Source organism: Zosterops lateralis (assembly GCF_965231275.1).
Source record: "Zosterops lateralis genome assembly, chromosome: 5".
Taxonomy (NCBI): Eukaryota; Metazoa; Chordata; class Aves; order Passeriformes; family Zosteropidae; genus Zosterops; species Zosterops lateralis.
The window spans coordinates 17,209,294-17,231,024 of NC_139766.1; the positions used below are offsets into that span (position 1 = coordinate 17,209,294).

Sequence of the window (21,731 nt, forward strand, 5' to 3'; positions counted from 1 at the left end):
ACTGATGCATCACTCTGTGCTCCAGATTTTATCAGTAAGTAATTCTCACCACAGCAGTCAGCAAAAAATATGGTTTTTTGTTAGCTTTACCTTTCAGTGTATAAGAGAAAGAGTTACTTTGCAGGAGCCCATATTTGTTGGTGTTTCTGGATCAACAGTTGCTAGCATAATATGTGTACAAAATGTATACATAAATAGTATGTATGCACAATACAAGAGTATTACATGCTCATTTAGCATTTCCTGGTCTCCACTGTAACGACCCCTCTTTAGTACTTTCTTCAGAGATAATATAGCCATCTTTAATTCTAATGAATAAAAAGTCTGAATTATAGATTATTTTTCGATGTTTCATGAAAGATGTGCATCAAAAACCCACTTCTTAGAAAGGTTAGCTCAATAGTATTCTCCACTACTGATAAGTGTGTGAGATTTCTGTACATTAATCTTCCAGTGACACGTGTTCAGTATCAATTTCCACTTAAATTAGTCACTGTTCAGTCTAGTGGGTGATTTGCTTTGTAGAAAATGACAAGTCTGAGTAATTAGCTTAATTTATGTTATGAAACATGCTCAGTGGGGTTTTTATCTGTGATTCTGTATGTCATCTGAAGTGATGCTGCTGTAAGGAATGATCTGTGTGCTGTTTTGTACAATGAAAATAATTTATGGAAGCAATGATATGTAATTTCAAAGATATGCTATTTAGGCTAATGCTTAAACATTTTGTATCGCAAAGCTAGTATATTAAATTTCTGAAAGTTAAAATAAACTACCCTTTTCCTCACTGCATTGCTTTGAAACATCAATAAACTAGTGAATGCCACTGATACAAGATTAATGGTTTAACTGTGATTTAACTTAAGTTACTTGTCATATAATTAGTACAAATATTTTTGTATTATTTTGTATTAGCAACTAAGCTCAGCAAATATGCAAGCAAACAACATGCTCTGAATCTGCATTTTTTGACACTTCCTACCAATTTTATTATATATGTATTATCATGAATGAAACTTTTTTTTAAAGTTTTCTAAAATCAAATCTATATTTCTAAGGTTGGCTGTTTCTTTACAGAAGATTTCCAATGCCACTCCTTTAGTCAGTCAAGTGAGAAGAGTCTTCACAAGAAAATACAGACTTGTCATAATATTTAGAACATGATGAGTTTTAGTAACTTTTTTTTTCTCCATCTTTTGAAAAATAAAACCAGAAAAACCCCAGATGCTTGTATTGGAATTCTTTGGCAAGTGCATCTTTTTCATTTGCCTCTTCTTTCCATACATTTTTCTACACAAATTTTCATATTAGACTCGTTAAATGGTTCCTAACTCAAGACAAAGGGAGGTGTTAGTGCATATGAAACATTGTCCATATGAAGCACAAACCTGGATGAATTAACTTTGGCTGGTCTGACCTACCTTTAAGCCAGTTTATCATAGGTTTGAAATGGTTTCTTTGCTGTTTTCAGGATAGCCCAAATGAGCACTGTGTATGGAAAGGGTTGCTCCTGCAGAGAATACCTGTACCAGAAGCCTTTTTCTCATTATCTGAAGGACCTGTGTCACTCACCCTGACTGTGACCTATGCACTGTGCATGCCTTAGTCCTTTGACTTTCTCTTGGTGGTGCTGCTGTTAATACAAAGCAATGCCTGAGTCAGACCATTTTCCACCAGCACCAATTGGTGAAAGGAGGCAGGTAAGGAACTGGGAAGTGCTCAGCTCTTGAGGTAGCCCCACTGCTGTTTATCAAGACCTAGATCTGCTCTTGGGTAATTTATATGAAGCCAGATAAACAGCCACTATTTTCTGTGACTCAGTCTGGTGTATCTAGGACAGCATAATCCATATGTCCTGTGGGAGCAGAGAGACTGCTGGAGTCTGGATGGCAGACTGACATTCAAATGTATGTGGGGTAGAGAGGGCAGGGAAATGAGGGCATACATACTCCCTGTCTAAGATAGAGGAGAGATGAGGGGAAGCACTATTCTACTCAGATCCTTCTACCCAGTGTCCAGAGAAGACAGTGCTCAAAGCCTGAATGCTTTATAATTCCCTACATAACACTTTCAACACTTCATGAATGGACAGGCCATTCTTTGCAATTAAAGACTGTGAATTAAGAGTCTTGAAACCACCTGTATATCTCAGGCTGTACAATGCTACTGCACGGATAGTGGTCCTAAAGACGTGCTCAGCACAACACCACAGTCTTTTTAAAAGGCACACGTGTAAAATGAGTGTTTAAAAACACACCAGAGTCTCTTGATGCTACAAAAAAATCTCAGAACATACCCCAGGAACCTGAAGTAGAACCTCTGTTGAAAGATGTTTTGCCGTGTTCCTTATGCTTGTAAAGTAAGAATGTCACATTTCCTTTAGTTATTACAAAACAGGAGTAAAAGGGATGTACTTCTGAAACTCACTAATTTGGCTTCTAACTGAAAGTAGAGGAATGCCCGTTCTCAGGGACTGGCAAATCTTGCCTGAGATAACTTTCAAAGAAAAGGCTCCTGCAGCCTTTTCCTGGCAGAAGACATTTCAGGTCTATGTAAGAATTCTAGCCGTACTTTTTTAGATCTCATACCTATCAGGATGTTAAGAAAAGGTTCTCCTGCAGCTGTGTTTTAAAATCAGCAGCCATGTTCCTTTGTAAAATATATAATCCTGAAAAGGGCGTAGCCACATTAACTCTGGAGAGCTGCACCATGGAAAGGGACCTGGTCATCCTGGTCAGGGGAGAGTTGAACATGAGCCACCAGTGCCCTGGCAGCCAGGAGGGCCAACCTTGTCCTGGGGTGTATCAGGCCCAGCATCACCAGCGAGGCTGGGGATTGTCCTGCTCTGCTCCAAGCTGGGCAGCCTCACCTTGAAAATTGCAGTTTTGGGTGCCACGATATAAGAAACACATAAAGCTATTAGAGAACATCCAAAGGAGCCCATGAGGATGGTGAAGGCTCTGAAGGTGAAGCCATATGAGAAGCAGCTGAAGTCACTTGGTCTTTTCAGCCTGGAGGAGACTGAGGGGAGACCTCTCTGCAGTTACAACTTCCTCATGATGGGAAGAGGAGCAGCAGACACTGATCTCTTCTCTGTGGTGACCAGTGACAGGACCTGAGGGAAAGGCCTGCAGTTGTGTCAGGGAAGTTTAGGTTGGGTATTAGGAAAAGGTTCTTCACCCAGACAATGGCTGGACACTGGAACAGACTCCCCAGAGCAGTGGTCACAGCTCCAAGCCGTGCACAGAGTTCAGGAAGCTTTTGGACAATGCTATCTTGGGCACATGGGTTGATTCTTGGGGTGTCCAGCACAGGGCCAGGAATTAGACTTTATCCTGATGGGTCTCTTCCAACTCAGTAGATTCTATGATTCTATGAATCCTAACCCCAAACCTCATTTCTAAAACCAAACTTCAATATAAACATGAATTACACATTTTAAGAAGTCTTAAAAGAACCATTCTTAAATGGCAGAGAGACAAAAATTTAGGCAGAAAGACACTTTTTATATCAAAAAACCTTAGCCACCATTGAAGTTAAAAGCAAAGGAAGGTGAGATAAGTAGCATGATGACTATTGTAGCATTCTCTAGCATTCATTGTGTCTCCATCATGCCACAGTTTAGAGACCATCTCTCTCACATGTATTCTGAATACTTAGAACAGGTAAATAAATCTTCTAACAGACTTGAGAGACTGAATTGTACTGAATAAGGAGAGCAGGTGATTCCTTACTAAAGGTATTAATTTTCTTTTTCAATAAATCGCTCAGCCCATCACCATAATTGCTGTCATATGCAGATTAATGTGTTTTTTAGCTTCTGGAATGCTACAGACTTCAGCTGAGAAATGAATCTCATCTCTGTTTCTGATGATCACAGTGTGAGCAGAGGAAATGCTTTTCATTGGTATTGAACACGACTGACAAGCTGGAACCGTGGTCAGTGCAATAGAGCACTGCTGACAGATGAGGCACTACCCAGTGCCTGTTGCTAAGGATACACAGAACAGCCACAGTTAGCAGAGCTCTTGGCTGTCTTTCATCCCCGAAAATCAGTGGATTAAAATCAAACAAAATATTGCTTACTAGGTAGCTGCACTCATAAGAGCAACTCCAACAAATAGCTACAGATGCATATAAGAATAGACTGCTTCTAGAACATCTTTGAGCAGCTAGAGATTTCCCTATTCCAAATAGTTTAAAAATATCACTCATTAAATGCATTTATTCTTGTAGTCTTGTTATCTTCTGTCTCTTTATTACTTTGTTCTTGATATAAAAAATAAGAAGCAATAAGCAAGGGTTATATTGCTGGACTCTGTGTGCTGGGCACGGTAGCAGTAGACCACTACCATAACTTCTTAGTCACTGTAAAAATTAGTATCAGGCTTATTTGCCACATCAATTCACATAATGTAATCAGGCCTATCATATTCACTATGTCTAATGTGATGCTTTACTATACACAACAACCTTGATCTTGGGATGTCGTGTGTAGAGCCAGGAACTGGACTCAATGATCCTGGTGGGTGCCTTCCAACTGAGCATATTCTATGACTCTATGAACCTCTTCTCATGCCAAAGGCTAGTCATTCTTATTTTATACTCTATCATGTTTCTTTTTCTTGCAAATTTTAACTGCAAGATTAACAGGATTTCCTCAAATTTATGAAAAAGCAACTTATCTTTCCTCATATTATCTACTGGTCTGAGAACAAGCTGTTTTTGAAGAGCAGAGGAGTGAAAACAGTTTGCAACTCCTGCTTCAGAAATTCTCCATCTTGGCTCTAGGGCCAGGAGCTGCTTCCAGCAGTTGAAAGAAATTGACAGCCACTTCGGTATCCTAAAGGCTTGTGGCTGATAATCACAGTCAGTTCACATCCTTGCCCTGGTGTGAACTTATCTGCTGTTAACTCTTGCCATCCAACACCTTGCAAACTCCTTGCTATCTCTTTATATAAGGCTTCACTGCTTATAAGCACATCACAACTCACTGAGAAACTCACCCATGGATGAAAAATTTTCAAGCAATATTATTAATGCCATGATTATATGTCAGTTGTGACAAAACTGTGTGCTCCAACATGGGCAGAAGATAGAAATATTTAGGTAAATGTCAAGAAACTTTTTTCTACCAAGTGCAAACAATACACTATTAAAGAAAGAAAGGATATTGGCACAGTTGTCTAATAAGCAATGACAGCTTGTATATAACACTTCTTCCGAAGATGCAGGCCACAAATTTATTTCCATCGTTTAGTGTTTCTGTGTAATGCTGTACATAGATAAACCACCTTGGGAAAATGCTGTCTCTGGTATTAAGGTCACCCTCACTGGTAGTCCAGAAATCTGTAAAGAGCTATGATAGAAACAGCCAACAGATACACATGCACTACTTAACACTGAATACTTACTTTCTGGCAGCTCTCAATGAATTCATCTATGGTAACTACTCCATCTTTGTTCTTGTCCATTTTCTGTATTAAAAAAAAATATAAAAAAATATAGAAATTGGGTTTTGTGTGGCCAAGCTTTGGTAGCAGGAGGTCTACAGTGAGAAGTTGCCAGAAGCTTCCCCCATGAGCAGCAGAGCCAACGCCAGCCAGCTCCAGGATATGCTGCTGGCCAAGGCTGAGCCCCTCAGGAATGATAGATACCCTCTTGAACCCTTTGGCAGATTTTCTCTCCCCTGTTCAGTTGAGAGGGGAAGTGAGAGAGAGGCTTTGGTTCGGTGCCTGGCATCCAGACAGGGTTAACCCTCTATCGTATGTTTCTCCACCCAAATTCCTGTGTAAAACAAGCCCTTTTCATTATTCATTTCAGTTATATGTCAGCCTAGGAATAACCAAAAATCATAGTAAGTGGACTATGCTTAAAGAGCTTGTTGTTGGAAAAACAGGGTGTAATAAGTAGATCTGGGAAACTTGGGATGGAATCATAGAATAGAAAGGATTACAGAATTGGAAGGATATACTGTAACAATGAAAATCTTTCTCTGCTTGATCACAGAGGAGTCTTTTTGGCTTCTATGTTACTCATCTTACCTGGAAAAATGTTTCCACATGTTGTCTAGGTGCATCTTCTTTGAGAACAGGATAGGTGCATTTCCCCATCATATCGTATATTGCTTTCATGATATCAAGCATTTCCTGAAGAGGAAAAGAATTATGTTTCTGCAATGTAATGTGCATCGTAGACACTGCTTTAACTCAGAACATAAATATTTTTTAGGATTTACATTTTAGAATAAAATCTTAGGATTCACCTAATTTTTTTTTTTAACTGAACAGCTTCAGGAAGTACTTAATTCCTAGAAATTCTAGCATCTGATTTCAGCTTACATAGATGTATGATTTCAATTTTAAATTATTTCTAATATGTGCAAGTTCATGGATTGTGGAAAGAATCTCCTAATGGCTTATGAATAAAAATAAAAAGGAAAAAAGTTCTGTAACGGCAAGTGAATGGTGAAAGCACATCAGGTTCTTCCCCAAAGAAAATAAAAACACCCATGCACACACCTGCACTTATGCAAAATTCTTTTATATCAAAATCTTTGAATTTTATTTAGTGTATTGTGAAAATTTTAATAATTATAAAAACAGGCCATCTATAGTATGCTAAGAAATTATTCTATAGATTACTCTTTTATAATGATCCTGAATTGTTTTCTGAAAGTGTAAAGTGTAATTTTTTGCATAAACCCCACTTAAAAAATCCTCTCCATATATTTTGATGAAAGTCCCACTTATTTTAAGTATGTGTTTGAATCCTTGCAGAATAAAAGATAAAGGAATCTTTCTTTATAAATTCTTTTTCAAGTAAAAATTATTAGAAGCAGATTCATAAAATGAATGACAATTACTGCCTACATAATTAATTAATTTTTGTCCAAATATCCTACCAATCTCTTCTAGGGACTGTGTGGCCAAATACATAGGCGTAAGTTGAAGCCAATTATTTCTGTACCTATTATGTTCAAAAACATAATTTCTGAAGAATTCTGAACTTTTCAATTTCTGCAAAGATTTTCACTTTTCAATGTCCATATACGCCTTTAAAATGAGAGAATTACTTTAATTTTTAGTGTGTCTTACTTCATAATATCTGATAACTTGTTAACACTGTTCGATTTGATAGTGAAACCATTCTTCTCTGAATGCAGGACTTAGCTAACAAGCTTTACTTTCAGTGACTACAGTAAGAAGTAGACCTTACCTCTTTAGTTATATATCCATCCTTATTTATATCATACAAATTGAAAGCCCAGTTCAGTTTCTCCTGTACTGTCCCTCGGAGTAAAATTGAGAGACCCATAACAAAATCCTAAGTAGATAAAAGGTCTTGGTCAGTTTGGAAATAAGCATTTTTTCTCAGATCCTCAGAAATTTTGAATAATGCATTTGTCAGAAGTATGAAAACATGTGTTGTTTCAAATTTTTTTGCTTCACTGTGAGTGCTGGTGATTGCTGGATTAACAATCTGGGCACTATTTGCTACACTCACGATCAATAACTAAATTGAGTAATTTTCTATAAAGTAAACCATAATATTTAATTTGTGGTTGTATCCTCTGAAAATGTCTCTAAAGTCCTTTGAAATGTCCTCTAATGTCTCATGTAAGCAGTTCTTATTGAAGTAAATACCAGGAAGAATCCATCCCCATGGTTTAATGGTCCAAGAAAAGCTTAATTGGTAGTTAGATTAATCTAAGCACAGGAGACCAGTTTGGGGAGAAATATGTGCTAAGGAACGTTAAATCCTTGTAAAATCTGTACCTTGTTAAAGTGGAACGTGTGGTTCCCAGATCTCTTAGATCAATCTTCTGCAGTCAATATTTCAAACTTCATGTATGATACTGCACACCTCAATTCTTAATACTTTTATTGGAAATATGATAGGGAATAATAAATACATTACATGTCCATGTACCATCCTAATGTTTTTGTGACCCACCAAGTCTCTACTGCTACAGAGTTATTCCACAGAAATGAATCAGTAGGATTTTGAGATTATTTATATGTAATATTTTATTATAATTTTTTGTTTCATAATAAATACTTCTTTGACAGCACAAACTTCATTTACATTTAGTGAGAATCTTTCAGCTTGGAGAAAAATATCAGCTCCCATCGCCTCTTTTCTGTATTTCTTGACATGTTAATATTTTGTAAACAATAGTGCTTTTTTCCCTAACCATCTCCTCCACCTCTTTTCATTTGATAAGCATATGAACCCATAAATATGTGAAATTGCCTTCATAATAGGTTGAGCAGAATATGACAAGTGTGTACCTGTAAATGTGCCTTTCTGCACTGCTGGCAATGACATACAGGAAGTTCTAAAGTAATGTTAAAGTAGAGACAATGAAAGCTGAAATCTTTCTTATTTGCACCAGCAAGGTTTTGCATTTTGTCTAACACAGAAACAGTGGAAAAGACTACACTGAGGTTAGACATAAATGTAAAAGGTGTGGTGAACCACAAAGTCAAATAAATATACCTGATGTCCTAAAGTATACACAGATATGGACTCAGGTGGTCTAGTAGGCACAGAAGAGCTCTTCTGACAGCTTCAGTCTTTTTAACAATTCAATTGGCATGCTCTGGGTTTTCTTAGTCTGTCACAAATTTCTGTCTTACTGATATATGTGCCCTTTGGAGTAAATGGATACATGAATCTTGAAAGAATTTTGCTCATCTTGTCTACATCTCAATGACTAATTGAGGGTCAGAGGGTCAAATCTCCAAACAGTTCTTTTACAATGTACTATTAAACATTAAAATGTTCAAGAAATTCAGAACAGATTCGATCATATTACAGCATTAGCAATTAACCTTTTTAATTCAGTACCGTGTCTTCAAATCTTTTCTGCACAGTTTTACATTCTTGATATAGTTTCTTAAGTCCTTTGTGAAAGTTCTCAGTTGCATTCTTTTCTTAGATTATATGTAAAAATTGTGAATTTATTTTTATTTTAGTACAGCAACATTTTTTTTTTTTGCATTTATTTTATCTAAAATACATCTCTTTTTCTTTTCTTGTTCAATTCTCTTTGTTCCAATGCACCAGCTGTGTTAGCTGGCTTTCTGGAGTCATTTTTACCCCCCTTTCCAAGGCTACCCTTATGCCATCAGTTTAAAAAAATAAAATCCTTGACTTTATGTTTTTCATGGCATTGGGCATTCTTAAAAAGCAGAGACAACTCAAAAACCTTCCGGGTACATGCTCTAAACATTGCAGCAGTGATTCATCTTCCATATTGCATCAACATGTTCTGGGATCACAAATAGTTCAGGTCCACTGCCTTTATCTGAGTGTCATGCAGGAGTCATCTCAGGAACAATAGAGAGGATTTATTGTAAAAAGTTGTGATGAGCTGGGTAAGGACCAGCAAGGATGGGATGTCTTTTCCACATATTTACTTTCAAGCTACAGAAGAACACAGTAATAGAACATACTGAAATTTGGTATCTGATTCAATGGATTTAGGCCAAATCCACATGGTATTTTGGGCTAGAGCCTTGAAAATGCTCTGCATGGTGGAAGGCAGTGTGTGTGTGTAAGGAGCAGTGTAGCCATTCTAGCTGTTCAGCTAATAATCCAGTGCAGAAAGCCACAGTAACACAGCAGTGCTGAGGGAAGGAGCTAAACTCAGGGAGCAGCTGCCCATCTTTATGCATGTACCAAAAACTCAGTGATGCACAAATCTGGCACCATTTACCAAAGAGCATGAATAAAAGTTCCCATTACAGTGTTAGAGCACCCAGCTGATGTTTTCTGTCCTGGTTTAGAAATTTAATTTCTAGGGAGAGAGGAATTCTACTTTTAGAGCCTGTTTAAGAAAATTTCACCATACTCAGATACATACATCCTCTGAGGATGCAGTCACTGCCCACTGGGAGGGATGGTCATGCTCAGCTGAACACCTAATGGGGAGAGGTGCTTCTGTTCTAGGGTGACAAAGCAGCCTCAAACAGGAAGTCTGGGCTGAGACACAACTCTAGGTTGGGTCTTTCTCCAGTCTGTGACAGTGAAGTTAGAAACACAAAAGTGTCTGCCTTGGTTACTTGCCTTTAGTCCTTTCCTCAACTTCCTGCTTGTAACTTGCCAGTTTCCTGCAGAGCATGCTAATACATGTTAAGACCTCCTTCTGTGCCTAATTTTGATTCTTCAAAAAAGAGGGATGTGTCACTGAAGGGTTGCAAAATGCAGCACCATTGCACCTGTACCAGAGCCTCTGTGTACTCAGAGCCTGCTGACATTTCTGTTCTGCACTACAGCTGTAGAGAATGTCTGGTTGTCATCTGGGATGAACTTGCATTTGTAGGGTTTTTTTCAGCAGTGATTAATTATCTCTTAGCAAGGTTGTTGATGACTTTCTGATTGCTTTATCTCTCAGTAAATCTTTGGGGATAATTAGTTCATTAATAAATTAATTAACACGCTTATTAGTGTGCTGTCTCAAATCCATAGGAAAGCTTAAAATTATTCCACCTGGTGATGTGTTCCTTTATGTTTTTTTCAAGGCCAGAAATAGGTAGGCAGGAACCTTAATCCATTTTTAAATTTAGATTTTAGGATTGTGAAAAGGAATCAAGTGATGTCACAGAAGTGGTGGAGCCCTGGTAATATGTAAAAGAAAGGTCACAGAGAAAGAACTTCTCTTAAAAGGAAATGCATTTCTTTGTAGCTACTTTAAATCAGATGGTGTCAAAATGCTTATGAGATCACCACTGCACTAAGAAAAAATGAGCTCATTTCCTACATGACATGGACAAACCTTTTTGTGTTGAACCCACAGAATCACGGTTGTGAATCTCATGAAATTCAGTGAGGCCAAGTTCAAAGTCCTGCACCTTGATCAGGGCAATCCTAAGCTGAAATATAGGCTGAGCAGAGAATGGATTTAGAGCAGCTCTGAGGAAAAGGACTTGGGGATATTGGCTGATGGCAAACTCAACAGGAACCAGGAACATGCACTTGCAGCCCACAAAGCCAACCATGACCTGGGCTACATCAAAAGAAACATGACCAGCAGGTCAAGGAAGGGGATTCTGCCCCTCTTCTCTGCTCTTATGAGACCCCACCTGGAAGACTGCATCCAGCTCAGGGGCCAAAAGACATGGACCTGCTGGAGCAAGTCCAGAGGACTGGAGCACCTGTGCTGTGAGGACAAGCTGAGAGAGTTGGGCTTGTTCAGCCTGGAGAAGAGAAGGCTCCAGGGACATCTTAGAGCACCTCCCATTACCTAAAGAGGGCCTACAAGAGAGGGACTCTGCATGAGGACATGTAGGGACAGGACAAGGGGGAATGGCTTTAAACTGACAGAGACAAGGGTTATATTAGCTATAAGGAAGAAATTCTTCACTGTGAGGAAGATGAGGCCCTGAAACAGGTTGCCCAGAGAAGCTGTGAATGCCCAATTCCTGGAAGTGTTTAAGGTCATGGTGGATGGGGCTTTGAGCAACCTGGTGTTGTGGGAGGTGTCTTTGCCCATGGCAGGGAGGAGGAATGAGATTATCTTCAAGATCCCTTCCAATCCAAGTCATTCTATGATTCTATGACTCATTTGACTGCTGCCTTGATAATACTGCCTTGGACACTGCTTTTATTATTAGTGAAATATGAAGTTGTGTTTGATCTTAAGAACTGTACTCCTCTATGGAAGAGAGTTAGCATGCTTGCTAATTTATTAACCAATATGAGCTTGGTTTTGATTAAATATGATGGAAATCTTTAAACATCACCATTGTATTTGGGCTCAGCATTGTGCTTTAATGCGCTGAGAATTTGTGGGATTATTGAATGAATTTCAGTAAGGTCACATTTAGAATAACCTTAATCTGCATCTACAACAAATGAAGGATACTGATTTGGATATTTGCATGTGTGTACAATGAGCTTTATCTTTGACAATGTAACTAAAGTGAATTAGCCTCCATTTTTCTGAATGTGTAAATAGCTTTGAGGCCAGATCTTCATTTTGGCTAAGTGACAATACATACAGCAAATGAAAACCTTGCTTCTATATCTGTCTCTGTTTAATGGAAAAAAGAACTTCACTAACATGCCCAAAGAGCCTTCCAATAGCTGGGTCACTGGGTCTTCAGAAACTCTGTCATATTAAAGCAAAAGTAGTTCACAAAATTAATGAAATAAACTAGTCTCAAAATTCATACAATCATGGGATAAGGTGAGATAAGTTCAAGCACCTAATTTTATAACTTTGGTTTTTATGCTACATAAATCCTTCACTTAGAGATCCTGGCTGGTACCAAAGAGCGTGTAGATTCGGGGATGACAAAAGTCTAAGGACACAGCAATCTCACCAAACAATCTCACCAATAAATATCAATTGAGGTGTGCATATAAGTTCTGCTCAGATTTAACATTTCATTGTGGATGGTTGAAAATTTGAGGAAAAAAGAGCAAAAAGCTAAAGGAAATAATTTTTTACCTGCAACTCCGGCTATCACTGCTTTATGGGAAATTCAGAGTGCAATACACATACACACACACACACACAAAAGTCATTCTTATCAACAAAATAATTTTGTAATCATTTCAGATTTTGATAATCTTTTTTCACGCAGAAGATACCCAGAGTGTTTTCATCATAGGTAATTATATTAAATTGTGTTTACTCCTACACTTCGATATAGAAAGTACTTTGGAAAGAATGATGATTTTTTTTCTCCAAACTTTTAAATTAATCCCTCTCTACCCTTTGAGCTGCTTACTTTTGTTGTTTTTCTAATGCAAAATTAGAAAACTAGAATAAAGATTGGAATAGAAAGAAAATGGCACAGCTGCACGTAGGATTAAAAGGAGCAGGACAAAAATGAGATGACTGTAGCTTGCACATGTTACAATATCTTCTTTCCCATTTCACAGCTATTTTCATGTGATTAGAAAAAAAAAATACATTTTTAACTTCAGGAGGATGCTTTTAGAATAGTTACCATACAGTTTGTAAGCATAATGTTGCTATGAGGACACAGAAGCAAGAGTCTTTTGACAGCAGTAGAGTTATGCTGGATTCAAAATTAGTGCAAATAACATGAAAGTCTGGATCACTCGTCTGCCTTGATATTGAACAAAAATTCAGCGTCTCTGCTTTTATTTTCCTGATTTATTTTATTCCAAAGCCCTTTTTTGTGCACTCTGAGATAATCAAAGGGCTCAAAATCTAGTGCATTTCTTACAAATTTCTGTCTAAAATACAAGTGTCAACAAATTGACCAGAAAAAGTACAAAAGCTTTTCTCATTCCCATTCCTTTTAATGATAACTGCAGAAATATTTTCAACTACTAATTCTAAAAATATTTTTTCTCAATGTGCTTGCTGAAGCTGAAGAGGGGAAGTTTAGGTTAGATATACAAAAGAAATTCTTTACTGTGAGGGTAATGAGGCACTGGGACAGGTTGCCCAGAGAAGCTGTGGATGCCCCATCCCTGGAAGTGTTCAGGGCCAGGTTGGATGAAGCAAATTGGTCTACTGGAAGGTGTCCCTGTCCATGACAAGGGGTTGAAACTGGGTGATCTTTAAGATCTTTTCCAGTCAAAAAAATTCTATGATTCTGTGATTTGATCAGAAGAATCCTTGCATATTTAGCCTATGTACAGAAGACATTAACTAATCATCCATTCGTGCTCCTAGTTTCACATAGATTTCACTCACTTCATCTGGCTGGAAAAAGCTAGACAGGGTTCATGTGTTTTATTAAATAAATGCAAATAATGATAAAAAATTTATCTGATTATAATTTTAGTTTAGGGTATAGATTTCTGATCACAGTGCACCTGATTGGAAAATCCTCTTACTATTACATTAATTAATGATTTTTATTTAAAAAACCTGTATAACCTCACAACATCATTCTCTAAAATAAATCATACAAGACATTTCAATAAATTTGAAGTGGGTGTATTTATCTAAATACAATCAAAAGTTGTAAGGAAATAATTAGTTCATTATAATCAAAACAAAAGAAAACATGACAAAACAAACATATCCTTTTGCAAATTACCTGACTTTTTCAAAAAAATTCTATAGGTTAAAATATTATCTCCTTTGCAGTATTTTGTACACCTTGCTCCTATCTACAGTATTGCAGTAATGTCCCTTTTTTCTCTATTATAGTGTATGGATGACATCAGCCTTACCAGGGAAAGGCAGAACTGGGAAAAAAGATTGGGCAGTTAAATGGAGGAAGGATGAATTTCTAACTCTTGTGCTTTCAAAAACATTTGCTTTAAAGCCTTTTTCTAGAAGTTTCTGGAAACTAAGTATGAAAAATCCAATTTTGGCTGAGTCATCCCTGTAACATTAGTTGTAGTTCAGAGACTTCATCTTGCAAAGGCAGACAGGGGGAACTATTTTAGGTAACTTGAGTATAAATTGGGTTACCTTTTAAATTGACAGATTTTTAAAAGTATTATGTAGTAGCACAGTCTGAGTTACCATTATGGAATATACAATTTTAAGGCAATGATTTTTGTTATTACATTGGAAGAACTTGAGTCACATAAGCTAAATTTTCCCTAATGTGAGCCAGCCACAAAACTGGACTTCCTTACAAGGAATGGCATATTATTGAATTTTATAGAAATAACCAATGGCATCACTTACCTCAAAACTTACAGATCCATTGTGATCAGTGTCAAATGCATTAAACAGAAAATGTGCATATGTTGTGGAATCTAAAATTTAAAGCAGAAAAAAAAATACAGTAAGCACATCTTATTTAATAAAATTTAATAATTCTACTAAAATTATTTGATACCGAGATATATTTTGATGCCAAAATTTCATAGCAAGACTAGATTTTCAATGAAATTTAGACTTCATTTTTGCCAGGAGAGGAGGGATAAGTTATAAGTGCAAGTACGTGGATAGCACCCACTGCTAGAAACCATGAACGAAAAATTCTCTTCTAGAATATCTCCATTCATTCTTATTCTTGTGTTTGCTAATCAGTGATACCTGAGCAAATAGCAAAGATGAGATATTACTGTAGTCTGAAACCACCTGTTTTAGCAGGAACACTGACTGTGACAGTGGTATCTCATGTGCTTACAATGAAGAACCTGTTCATTTGTTCCTGTTAAATGAGGGAGTAGACACTGCCCTCGCTGCATCCTGTGCACTGGTTTTGCTCTGCACACAGACCTGTTTCCCAGTTGAAGCTGATCGTGTCAGAAAGCCACTGCTGCTATCAGGTGCTATGCTCACTCACAGGGTGAGAGGAAATCCTCACCTGAGAAGCAGATTCTCAAAGCTGGCTTGCTGCTGAATTCCTATGATCATGGCATTAGGGCTTGGAAAAATTGGCTGTGACTCACTAAATGGTCAGTAAGACTCTGAAAGATGACCTTAAACAAATGATCCCTTCACTATTTGCATACTTTCCAAACCTCCTCCCCAGTGCATATTGACTCATTTCAGAAACACAAGACAGCATGAATATAAATCTGTCAAAACTGTAACTTTTGTAAAAATCCATCTTTGTATTTCCACTGAATGCCTTCTGAAAGGCACAGCCTGCTCCAGGATTAATATATTGTGAGGAGAGCACCTACCCAGAGACTGCCCTATGGATGTGAGGTAGAAGCTGCTTGGGATAAGGAAAGTCAGCTGTCCTCAGTGCTTTTCCCTCTCTCAAAATCAGGCAAATTAATGAAGGACGAGGGTTTGTTTACTTTTAATACTCACTTTTCTCTTTATACTTCATATGTTTACATTAATTTTAGGCTAATTAACATTAACCTCACAAATTATTAATAAAGGGCAAAGTGTTATGAAATCAGTGTCCCCTTTGCAGAAGAAACTTCTCCCTCTCATGGAAAAACCTGATCCATGTTAAAATGTCATTTTCTGATTTCTTGGCATTAAACCATTTTACCTTTTATATCAATCCTGTAAATCTTTATTTTTCACAGCCCAAAATAGTGTTTTGTATTAAACTGGGCAATAGCCTTGGGACACTCAGCTGAAATGCCACCTGGACACTGAGGAACCAAATATTCCAAAACTCAAAGCTCTGTGCTTCACAGATTCAGACCTGATAACTGTAAGAAAATTCTCTAGTTTCACTTCAATGTTTATTTTGTAGGATGTGAAATAATCATAACAAGAAAAAACTGCAATCTTTAAAACCTGTCTGTTGCCACATTTTCAGAGAATTAAATCCCCACCAGCACTATTTGAGAGTCATTCATTCTTCCATGTACACCGTAACCACTGTAATTGCTTAAGCACAGCTTGCCAGATACATTCACACTTTAGCTGAAAAATGTAAATTTGTTGACTAAGGTTTATATTTAGCATTTTAATAGTCATATTTTCTAAAATCTACTGAGACTTCTGTTGTGCAACAGAATATACTATGCAAATCATCTTCAGGGAAAAAATATGTTATAGAGGTATAACAACTGTAAAAGGAATTTTAAATACCTTCCTATTCTCTTGGCACCCATTTCTTAAAAACATTTGAAATATTTCTGGTTATTTTCTGTAGATATACAGAAAACAAAGGTATTTTAATTTTTTTCCCATACATGATACAATAAACCACTCTTTTTTATGATGGTATGTGGAAAAAAAAGTCCCTAGCTGAAAAATACTTTTTCTGGTAACCCCCCTGAAAAAAAATAAACCAGAAGCCTTTTGCAGCGTTGTTTTCTCAAGCAATTCTGGTCTGAAATTTTGCCTTCAAAACCACGGCAGGATGAGGCATCCTAGTCTTTTAATTAGAGCTACTTAGTCTAATTTCCCCTTTTCCCCCCTAAATCTTGAACATTATTCATTTTAGATGAAATCTTAACTTTTTAAATTAAATACTATTTCTTTCCAAAGATCTGATATCATAAGTAGTAGGCTAATTTGCTATTTTAACAGGTTGAGATAGGAACAGCTCTTAAATCAGAATTCCCTTGAAAAACACCATCAAAGCATTTTAAATGTCGAAGGAAAAAAATGGTAATCGTTACACATGGAAGTGTATGACTTATCAAACTACAAGCATGATCTATTTTGTTCAGAAGTGAAATGATTATTCAGTGTGTGGATTCTTATCCATGACCTGCTTGGCTGAAGAAAAATCCCAACTTTCATTTCAGGTGATCCACTGCATAAATGCAGGGGGTATATTCATTCACCTGTATGGCAGTGAATCTAAAAAGAAATTACTGGAGTGCTCTTTTGTTGTGGAAAGCTTTTTACAAAGCTACTTTTTTCTTTTAAAATATATTGCTTTTGCTGCAATCCAGTGTAATTTCCTTTGTTATTCTTGTGGCACTTTGTCCTATTTGTAATCATCCTGTACCTTGTCCTGGACAGTCCTGGAAGTTTCTTGAGGAAGTGACTTGCTGGATGACATTGAAAAATTTCTTTGGTTGCCCTGAAGCTTAAAATCTTGTAGACATAATTTTGTTTGTTCAGATATGAATTGTCATCATGATACATCATGTTGTACCTGGTTTTTCAATCACACAATTGGGGCATAGATCTAAGTGTTTTAATTTGGGGAAAACTTCCAAGGATCTTTTTTCTTCCCTAATACTAGGACATACATAAAATCATTATTTTAAGCACAACTTAAATTGAAAGACCTCAGCTGGACACATTATTTTGACAAGATGTTCAAAGATTTAAGAACTCATTCTGGCTTTTTAACTAGACATTCAACTGCAGTTCTCACCTCCTCCTCTAAAGGATGCCACTGCCCTAAATGCCAAAGGAGGAGCAGAAGGATCAATATTAACACCAGGAATAGGGGTAGAAATTAGACATTCCATATATATACATTTTTAACTACATTAACAGCTTTTCTTCTTGGTAACAACTAGAAATGGACTAATAAAGATTAGTCTTTTAAGATTACATTTACTCTCAAAATATCTTTTGACTTTACTTTTAGAACAGGTTGCTTTCTCTTTAAATAAAAAATTCTAGGTGTAACAATAAGAAATATGGTAGGTTTTTAATTAATTGTAGTAAATGTGTAGTAAATCACATAGAGAGAATTATTTTCACCACCCAAGGGTAACTACAAAATAGAATATTTCAAACTGTAATTGTTACCTTGGTCAAAAAGTTTACTAAGAGAAACAATCAGTAGGCAGGTCTTTTGTTCATTTCTACTGCATGTGCCCACTTCTTAATGATTTCAGAGATGGTAATCTGCACTGAATGCTGCTCTTTACCTTCTAGGTCTTTATTCAAAATAAAACCAATAGGGAGATATTTTGTTCCTACCAATTAATATGGGGTTTTTAATAAAAAATGAAAGGAAGGAGTTCTGAACAGTCCCAGAGAAATACACAAATCTCGAGAGCTCTGAGAAAAGCTGAAGAAGTGGGATTGAAGGGTTGTAGGAGAGTATGAAGAGGGGAAACTGCATAGCAAATGCCAGAGGAAGAAAAGAGAGGAAAAAAATTCAAATTGAAAGAAATCGGAGGTTCAAGAAAAAAAAAACAACAAACATCTGCTACACATTTATGTTACATTCATTGCACTAAAAGATAATGGAAATAAAATAACAAAATTCCTGAAAATCAATTAATTGAAATCAAGGTTAGCATTTAAGAAGAACCCCATAGAATTAAAGGGGTGTTCTGCTAATGATATGAGAGGGTATCTGTAGTACCTCCTATAGTTCCTCCTACCGTCAAAGTCTTTTTCTGAATAAAAAGAGAATGGGCAAGAGTTTTTAGAGAGCTTAAAGAAAAATAACCTCCTTAGAGAAACTTGTTTTTCAAATGGTACCCAAGCACAGGTAGTAATTTCAGAAGACTGACTTTATGTAGATATTCAGAGATATAGACTTTAAAATGTGTCTAACTATCAAGGAAGTATCCCGTGAGTTCAGACAGAGCTTGAGGCAACAATCTGGTTAATTTGAACAAGAGGCTCTTTTGTCAGACTTAGGAACTAACAGACATACTGCAGCACTAATTATGTCTGCCAAGTACTTACCTCCCTGTGGAAAGAACTGAGAGTAAATCTCTTTGAAGGTTTCTTCATTGACAACACCACTGGGGCATTCCTGGAAAAAGGCAAATGAAAAGAAATGAACACCATCCAATCTGATCCACTCGGCTCAGGTGTTCACCAGACCATCCACAACATGTGTGTGACTGACAGTTTAAAACGTGTGACTTTGCACTTTCAACCAAAGATTAATTATCACACTGAAGTATCTTCCTAAAGAACTCCCATGGGACAAAAATTCCTTCTGTGCCATGGATGTCAACTTCCTTTGAGACCCAAGTGACACACATGAGCAGCACCCACCGCGCAGTGCCGCAGTGAGCTGTGGTGTCACCTTGGGCTGTGAGTGGTCACTCCCTCAGCTGCAATCAGCATCTGCATGGCATGGAAATCAAGCAGGAATGTAAACACTCAGGTATTACTGATAGTACATCCAGTCATATTCTACTGGAAGAGTTCTATTCGATGAATTCAAAAGACCCTGCCACTGAGGATCTGATTCAAACCTTGCAGATCCTTTTGCCTCTTTACATCTTTTTCATCAACTGAAATATGCAACACAGAATAAGTAGGAAGTTTCTGAATAGAGTGACTACAAGGAAAATGAAAAAAAGTGAAAGAGAAAAATAAAGATGGTTAAACCAATGACTTTACAAAAATGACTTATGCAAAGAGGTAGGAAAAGCAGAAAGAATACTGTAATTATTTACTAAGTCAAGCATAAATATACAACACCAGAGAGCTGATTTCTAGTGCTCATTTTGCCAGACTGAGCAGAAGACTTTGGGCAATGTATACTTAATTCCTTTTTTACCTTAATTCCTTCTTTAACAAAAAGGGGAGTAAAATCATCTATTATCATGCTATTTGGACTGAGGACTCAAACGTATGTGCTCCTAGTCCTAAACTCAGAAAACTTAATAGCTTGAAATGGAGATCAAGAGTAGCGTAACATCTTTTACCAGTGTAATAACAACTTTTCCTGTGAGAACAAATAGTATTCCATTTACATCAAGTAAGGACCACTGAGTTGTTCGTAGTTCTGGCACCTTGTGCTAAGAAACAAATAGTGTAAACTATAATTGAGAGACAAATGCATTGTCTGAGAAATGCATGTCAGATCTTTAGGTCTAGGATTATTATGATTTTATGTCACTTATCCTTAGCTAAATAAGCTTTTCATCATAACTAGGCATACGCAAACATATAGTAAGAAAGAATTATGTTTGCCAAAAATCCAGAAACAAACAGCTGTGTCAGAGATACATACAAAATTATTCATCCCTGGGCACAGAGGCTGTGACTGATGCAGAGAGAGATAGAGCTCAGGTCTCTGTAAGATGGAATTAATACTGACTGCTGGGCCACACTGCCTTTGGAACCAAAGCCTTTGGGGAATGGGAGGAACAGTGAAATGAACCTCCACCCTTCATTAGGTGAGGAGCAATCCATAATTGAGGAGGCATCTTCCTATCCTTGCCTATGAGGGCATTCTAAAATATCTCTCTCTCTTACCAGCTTTCCAAAAAGACTGTACTCAGATAGGCAACTCTCTTTGGTTTCTAGCAGGTTTACAAGTAACAAGCAATAGGACAAGAGGAAATGGCCTCAAGTTGCCCCAGGGGAAGTTCAGATTGGATGTTAGGGAAAATTTCTCCACTGAAAGGGCTATCGAGCAATGGAACAGGCTGCACAGGGAAGTGGTTGAGTCACCATCCCTGAAGATGCTTAAAAGCATGCAGGTGTGGCACTTGGGGACATGGTTTAGTTGTGGATTTGGCAGTGCTGAGTTAATGGCTGGACTTGATGACCTCAGACATCTTTTTCAACCTTGATGATTCTATGAGTTATGATTCTACTACACTGCTTCTCTTTGGGAAGCCTTCTGGAGTTGTATAAGACATGCTAAAGAGCAGTATTTTTACTTGGATTCAAAGAACAATAAAGAAAACATCAGTGAAATCTTCAGAGACTCAGATATTAATATATAATTTTCAGATATTATTGAAATAATATAGTTATTCAATGTAGAAAATGTAACAAAAGTATTTTACAACCTCCTCTTCCGAGCAGATAATGGTATATGATCTATGTCATTCCTAGACCTGCAGGAGGAAGAAGAAACAGCCTTTATCCTGAGATGGGTGTGAGTGTGAAAAAACAATGCAGCAGTTTGAAATTTAGAAAAAGAAGCAGTGTCTGCTTTCGGTTCTGCAAGTATTTTTTTTCAAACAAGAAAAAAAGAAGAGCTAGGCATATTTTGAAAGAATCAAAGAGAAAACCTGTAATTTTGAATTTGAACAGGTCAGATGTTGCCTTTTTTTCCCCTTAGAAGTTTAATAAATAATGAGTGACAAAATGCACATTTAAGTTCACCTAATTCTATGGCTTATTAACATGTAAAACCATTTTTCCCATTTCCTGTGCTGACAAAGACACTCAAACTATGTTCATTTTGCAAAGAATGTTCTTCCCTTTTTTATAGGAAATGCCGACAACTCCAACTCTGTCAGTCCTTAGTCTGAAGCTCTGTAGTCTGAGAGTCCCATTTCCTGCATTTAAATGTTGCGATGTTAGAGGAGAATTAAGGACACTCTGCAAAATTCTATCCAATTTATTATTTGTTATTTCAAAGTAGGCTGGCAGCCCTTGTTATTAGAGAAATACATGATCTACATACCTCCTTTAAAGGCAGTCCTTTTTTTTTTTCCTATCACTTAAGCTCTGGTTTCAC

The 21,731-nt window shown here is 37.0% G+C and overlaps 1 protein-coding gene across 5 annotated transcripts in view; it reads right to left on the reverse strand.

Moving 5' to 3' along the window:
* KCNIP4 (potassium voltage-gated channel interacting protein 4) overlaps window positions 1-21,731 on the reverse strand; it is a 282,324-nt gene that overhangs the window by 2,361 nt on the left and 258,232 nt on the right. For all 5 annotated transcript variants that reach the window (XM_083860837.1, XM_083860838.1, XM_083860836.1 and 2 more), the window contains exons 3-7: window positions 18,983-19,052; window positions 14,636-14,706; window positions 7,219-7,326; window positions 6,045-6,149; window positions 5,415-5,477 (exon numbers count right to left, since the gene is read on the reverse strand). In XM_083860837.1, coding sequence (XP_083716963.1) covers window positions 5,415-5,477; window positions 6,045-6,149; window positions 7,219-7,326; window positions 14,636-14,706; window positions 18,983-19,052 — 417 coding nt within the window. The remainder of the gene's footprint in view (window positions 1-5,414; window positions 5,478-6,044; window positions 6,150-7,218; window positions 7,327-14,635; window positions 14,707-18,982; window positions 19,053-21,731) is intronic.